The sequence below is a fragment of the Aspergillus undulatus genome (genome assembly GCF_047715775.1).
Source record: "Aspergillus undulatus strain CBS 261.88 unplaced genomic scaffold BDV17scaffold_143, whole genome shotgun sequence".
In the NCBI taxonomy this organism is placed as follows: Eukaryota; Fungi; Ascomycota; class Eurotiomycetes; order Eurotiales; family Aspergillaceae; genus Aspergillus; species Aspergillus undulatus.
In genome coordinates, this window is record NW_027396747.1 from 1 (window position 1) to 6,501 (window position 6,501).

The 6,501-nt window shown below is 38.0% G+C and overlaps 2 protein-coding genes across 2 annotated transcripts; both read left to right on the forward strand.

The window, feature by feature from the left end:
• Positions 1-4,050: 4,050 nt before the first annotated feature.
• BDV17DRAFT_296820 (uncharacterized protein) lies at positions 4,051-4,275 on the forward strand (the record flags this gene model as incomplete). Its single annotated transcript, XM_073763383.1, has 2 exons — positions 4,051-4,096; positions 4,133-4,275. The coding sequence occupies 2 exons, from the start codon at positions 4,051-4,053 to the stop codon at positions 4,273-4,275; spliced, it is 189 nt and encodes a 62-aa protein (XP_073609787.1).
• A 1,652-nt stretch (positions 4,276-5,927) lies between these two features.
• BDV17DRAFT_278423 (uncharacterized protein) lies at positions 5,928-6,493 on the forward strand. Its single transcript, XM_073759531.1, has 2 exons — positions 5,928-6,284; positions 6,348-6,493. Exon 1 carries the CDS (start codon positions 6,047-6,049, stop codon positions 6,224-6,226), a length of 180 nt encoding a protein of 59 aa, XP_073609788.1. The 5' UTR covers positions 5,928-6,046; the 3' UTR covers positions 6,227-6,284; positions 6,348-6,493.
• Positions 6,494-6,501: the final 8 nt, after the last annotated feature.

Genomic DNA, 6,501 nt, shown 5'->3' on the forward strand with positions numbered 1-6,501 from the left:
AGTTTATCCTGGTATTAAATAAAGTTATATGCCTATTTCTCTCTAACATGCTTGATAGGAGTCGTGCCACGCTTTGATAGTAGGATATTAGCTATTTCTTGTACATGAGATAGCCGGGGACCTGCACCACGCTGATCTAGAGAGAGAATCTATTATATAAGTAATTCTTCTTCATTTTGAGTCAGCTTATAGGAGTTAACACGTATATTATTACAAGAAGTAATTCTATTTAGGCACCGCTCAAGTATCATACAGGAAATATTATATATATATATAGCTTCATGAATACTGCGAATTTCTTCCTTTTTGATAGCAGATATTGCAAGTAAGATTCGACCTTCCTTCTCAATAGAATCTCTTGGTTTTGTACGCGCTTTTGGTGGCATGGTTGATGGTTGAATTAGGTAAGTATTTTAATCGCGGTCAAAACGCGTGAGGTAGCCCGCTCGCTTACTGAATATATTAGCTCCCGCCGCCGGCAGTCTCTGAATAGCATCAACTTATCTACTTCCATACTTTAATATAGGCCTGTCGGGTCCTAATTCGCTATATATAATATAGCTCTCCGAGATTCCTCCCTTCGCCTGAGTATCCTGGGGTATCCTATTCTTACCCTGCAGTACTATACTCTTGCCCTGGGGCACCCTGCTCTTATTCTTTCCCTATCAAAATACTATACTCTGCGACCAAGCTCCCGGTGCCCCTCCAAGTTTCGTTTTCTTATTATATATATAGATATCAACCAGAGCAAGATAAACATAAGGTACAAATACCTTAATTCAGCTGTGAATTTAAACAAAACCACTACCCTATCTCGGAAGACAAAAAAAAAAATATTAATAATACTTTATATCAGTGACTAAAGTAAGCTATTTAGCCAAAGAATCTATTCTTTTAGGCTGTGCAGAACTTGGTACTAATAAAGTTTAGTATCATGAGCTGCTGAACTCCTTGCCAGTTATTTAACTAGGTCTTGGATAATAAGATTTCTAGACATAAATCAGCTCTAAGACCAGACGTGCGCCCTTGAAAGTATATCAATTATAACCCTACTGTTAAATATATGGTTTGATTTCATTAGATATCATTCTTCTATCTCGAAGGGGTCAGACCTATAGAAGAAGCGGGATCGCTGAACTAAGATATAAGTAATCGCGAGCAATATACCTTGATAGTAACGATACCTTAATATCAGACCATGCGTGTAACACCTACAATGCCTAAAACCTAGAGTAATCAGCCGAAAAGATGTGTACCCGGCCGGTCTCTTGGATACTAATACAGAAGTAAGAGACCACGTGATCTATAGTGGCTTGGCTATATACTACTTTAACTCCTGAAAGCTTAACCCCTCATTGTATCTAATAATTAATCAATAATCTATTAAAGAGAGCTTATCGCGGGCACGGAGCCTGGATAAGAGAACCCCTGGTATCTGCTCCTTAATAGGCTACGTATGTGTAGCTAATACAGCCTTGTTCTGTCCTTCTTCCCCTGTGCATGTATATTTTATAACAGATACGTATGCCTAAGCAAATATTAGCACTACACATGTTGCTATACTCAAAAGATTTCTTTATAAGACTATTTTTGTAACAGTCGTGCTTCTGGCGAATCAGCCTCTTGTTTAGTCTTAAGTGCTTTAATGCTTTTTGGTTAGATATATCCATGTTATCTGCAGTAGGTAGAGTCTATCAAGAGTCTCTTGACTTGTTATATATACTGAACTTATTCGTGAGGGAAAGATAAGACTAACCGGATATATAATATAACAAGTATTTCTAGGTATAATTACTATAACACTTTGGATACTCTTCTATACTATTATTATACAAAAATCTGAAAATAGCCCCCTATAACTGGGCAAAGGACCTTCCCTCACGGACTCTGTGGTTAAAATACCTCCACATGATTATTATTATGCTACCTCGCCAGCTTCGTCTTGTACTTCCCATAGTAATAATCGGTATCCTTGAGAGATCTCATAAAGTATGGTATATATCCAAGGTAGTAATAGTAATATAGAGCGGCTGACTATCTACTAGATATAAAGGCTACTATTAGTTTATTTGCTACTCTTCGAGGCTGAATTGTTTACCAAGTATCATGATATTAGCTATAGGGTAGATACCTCAGGTTTAGGTACTTAGTATACAGGAAAATATATTGCGTAGTTATCCCCCTAACTACCTTGGTTCGCGTTATTGAGTGTCCTCCACAAACAGGACAGTCAACGAGGGCAGCAGTATTTGTAAGAGATAAGAGAGGTACTAGGTTAATAGGTATATCTCTAGAGGCAGTAACTAGTTAAAACATGAGTATATAATATAGTTCCTAAGACTAATCCTCAAGGTCGAAGGCTATCAAGGACAAGGGGTTGCATAAACTAGTGTAAGCCGGGGGAGATACTGGATATATAGTAGGGGGGTTAGTAAAGGAACAAGGGAAAGGGGACCATGTAGTAATTACCTACCTAGCCTGGATTTTTTGGATATCTCTGAGTGCAGACAAGATAACAGGTAGCTAGTTCGAAAAGATTACAAAATTAACTTGTAGAATCAGGGCTTTATAGGAAGGAAAGTAGTAGCTAAGTTCTTTTAAGGTAAACCTGCTATATTTATATCAGGTTCCCTTAATTCCTTGCAGCCTGGCGGGTGGCTTGCTACTTTTGGATACTTTCTGACCGGACCTGGAAGAGGAGGCAGGCGGACACTGGCACACTGCTGACTATAGCACAGATCCGCGAGATTAAAGAATAGTAACTGTATATCTCGCGGCAGGTAGAGGCGGGATTGGTAGTCCATTGCTATAGTAAATATTAGGCTCACTGAACTAGGAAGTATTTATACAAATATAGCAGGATAAGTATAGCCTAGTTTCATTAGTTAGCTGCTAGAATGCCCCTTCTACTAGTTACAGATATAATAGATAATTCAGGAATATATTATCTGAAATAACAAAATTTTAGTATATTTAAAGCTGCTAGCATGCCTGGTTTAACCCTTTATATTTCTTTAACAAGTATCTTACTACCCAAGGCTCTCCTCGCGCCCCAGGATATAATTCTGGTCCGGTCTGCCCGTGTAATTCCTTGTGCAGAGTATAGTGGCTACCGGCCCCTAATAAAAATATATAAGACCGCGTACCTCGTGCCTACCTTGGTAGAAATATGGTTCTAATCAAGACCAGGTTCCCTCAGATACTTGCTAGCTGTTTAATATTAACTAGTCAGGTTTGAATTAGACTATCTCGGGTTGTCTAATCAAAATAATCCTACCTGGCTCTGTCTGCTATCCAAGGGAACTAAATTACAGTCCGTTAGCTTGTAACTCGCTGCTTAAGCAATAGTCCAGCTTAGTCTATTACTCCTCTTAACCAGCTATGGTTTCGGATCCCCTGTAGTCTAATAGTAGCTGCACTCCTATCTACCCTAATAGTACCAGTATCTCGGGGGACCCAAATACAGGTACCAAGGGGTATTCTTTAGGGAATTTATCTCTATATATAGTTAATACAACTACCGCGCAGCACGTGCAGGCTATATTACAGTTTACGAGAGAGTATAACCTAAGACTTAATATCAAGAACACCGGGCATAATCCAGAGAAGAGGTATATAGTACTATATATATTTATATTCTATACTTAGTATCAAGCTAAGAAATAATTTTGCTAATATTACCCTAGTTCAGCCTATAGAAGTTTGTCGTAAGTAGTTTTATCTAGTTAAGAAGATATAATATATAATTAATATAACCAGGATCTAGATATACTATATAAAGTACTTTGAACTCTATTAGTCCTTTATACTATCATAGTGCAAGAAGGCCAGAAGTCACAGGGCAACTACTATTAGTACTAGGACCCAAGATAGTAAGCTATTCGAGTATTTATTATACTATAACTTGATAGCTATCAGCAGAATAAATATAGTAAGGACACGGTAAACCTGATCCTTTAGGGAACTATATAAACTAACAGTACCCAAGATATTGGTGTTATCGACTAGGCTACTAGAGGCAGGCACGGTATCTTGACCGGTATATATAGCATGGGCGCTAATAATATCCTCGAGGCCAGTGTTATTACTCCTGAAGGTAACCTCGTGATAGCTAATAAATACTAAAACACAGACCTCTTCTGGGCAGTTCGCGGCGGAGGTAGTAATACTTTTAGTATTATTCTGAGTCTTGTTATTAAAGTCTACCCTATGCCCACGATGTTAACGGCTACTGTCACTTTAACCGCTCGGAATGGGACATCGGCCAAGATATAGTGGAAAATTATAACAGACATGTATATTGACATGGCAAAGCTTAAAGATACAGGGGTTATAGGTTACTATATAATTAGCAGGCTGCCCTTTAGCTTCCAGTATACCATGTTCCAGCTTAATATAACTAATACTAGCTTGATTAAGCATCTAATCTGTCCACTCACGGCGTGTCTTTAATATTATAATTAAAGCATGGAGTCTTTATCCTTCTCCTCCTAGGTACTAACTTGGTATAATCTTATGAAGATTATACTATTAACTAAAGATACTAGTATTAACCATAGGTCACGCTTATCGCGTCTTATTCCCCGGGATATAATCCAGGACATAGCGATGCTTGCGAGGATTCTTGAGATTATTAGACCACAAGAGCATGTATCTAAAGTAAGCCAAGTAACTTAATAGTAACTATCTATAGAGTACTAGCACTAAGAGACTTTCAAAATAGTATAGAGTCTCTAATCTCTCTATTTCCAGAACCACGATAATTAGTTACAAACCAGTTGATAGTAGTCTGAACCTGGCCTGGCGCAATACCATTGTCTATCTTATAACCAGTAACAAATAGGACAACACGCTGCCTGATTCCGCTGCCAGAAGTGCTATCGGAGATATAACGAATAGTACTAGATATGCCCTGCGCTAACTAGCCCCGGATTCAGGCGCGTATTATAATGAGGTATGGCTAACTCTCCTCCCAGGCGTGCGCTTGCCAATATCTATGTTCGTAGTAACTAACAGTTAACCAAAAGCAAGTTCTTGGGAGCTAGACTGGCAGTAGTCTTTCTGGGGGTTAAACTACCCCTGAATACTTGTAATTAAGTACAAGTATAATCTAGATAATCTATTATAGTACTACCACTGCGTGGGAAGTAAGTCTTTTATATAGCAGAAAAATAGTTCTTTTTACCAGGTCTTGTAGAGATTAGGCTATGGTATAACCATGGTTAACCATGGTTAGCTATTACTATAACCACGCGGTAAGGTAATAGTTATAAGATTTTAATAACCTTACTCTGCGGTAAGGTTATAATTATAGCTAGGGTATAACCGCGGTGACCGCGGTTACCCTTACTAGTATAAATAATATAAACCTGCCAAGGTCATGAGAATATATAAATTATGCTGTTTTTCTTGTAATTTTAGTATATAATAATATATATACTATGCTGTAGATTAGTAGTTCAGAGCTTTAAATAAGCTATTCTTCGAGATTCTTTATTATATACTATACTAAAGATATTATATTCTCCCTTGGTTTTTGATTAATATAGAAATATCATGGGTAATATAGAAGTATAAGACTATATAATCTCTAGTAGCTTGGCTATATACTACTCTAATTCCTAAGAACTTAACCCCTTATTGTATTAATTAATTATTAGCGAAGAGAAGAAGAATTAATAATCTATCAAAGAGAGCTTATCCCGGGCACAGTACCCGGACAAGAGAACCCTTGGTATCCGCTCCTTCATAGGCTATATATATATAGCTAATACAACCTTGTTCTGCCCTTCTTCCCCTGAACTACTTTTTCAACAGCATGATACTGGTTTTAACATCAAGTATAGCAGTATTTCTGACTCGCCGTTATTATGTTTTTAATACTTATGAAGTTGACAATTATCTTAGCATAGACCGCGCACAATTTCGAATATTTTATCACTGCTATTCTAATGCAAGTACTGGCCAACTAAGGTCTGGAAGGTATCATTATGGTTATCTAATACTATCTAAAGCGGACCTCCTTCACGAATTCGAAAATCATCAGATGCGAGAAAATAGACAAGCTACTGTGTTGGTTTCTGTTACTAGTTGTCCCCTTGAGGCTATGAACCTGTCGACCGTACGACCTGCCTATTTAGGATATTGGATTGACGACCTCCGATCACCGAGGTTTATGCAGAAATTTTCTGCTATTGCCACCGTTCAAAAGTTATATCTCTTCTAGTTGCTGTTTCCGGCTAGATTGCTGATTATTATCTGTGTATTTAAACCACCGTTTGCAGCTAGATTGAGAAATCAGACCTTCATTCTTTTATATGATTAGTGGTTGATGTCGAGTAACTTACACCTAGGCTGACGCTCATAATTATCTTCTGCATCAGCGTCAAACTTCCTCTGTCGGTCACGCTGTAGCGCCTGGCAGAGTTTGAATAACTGGTAAGGCTGAATTTTTTTTGACTTTAAAAGCTGGCGCAGCAGGCGATCACATGATGCATGGAT

Coding starts and splice junctions, on each gene's coding strand:
- BDV17DRAFT_278423 (XM_073759531.1), top strand. CDS start 6,047: ATGCGAGAAAATAGACAAGCTACTGTGTTGGTTTCTGTTACTAGTTGT.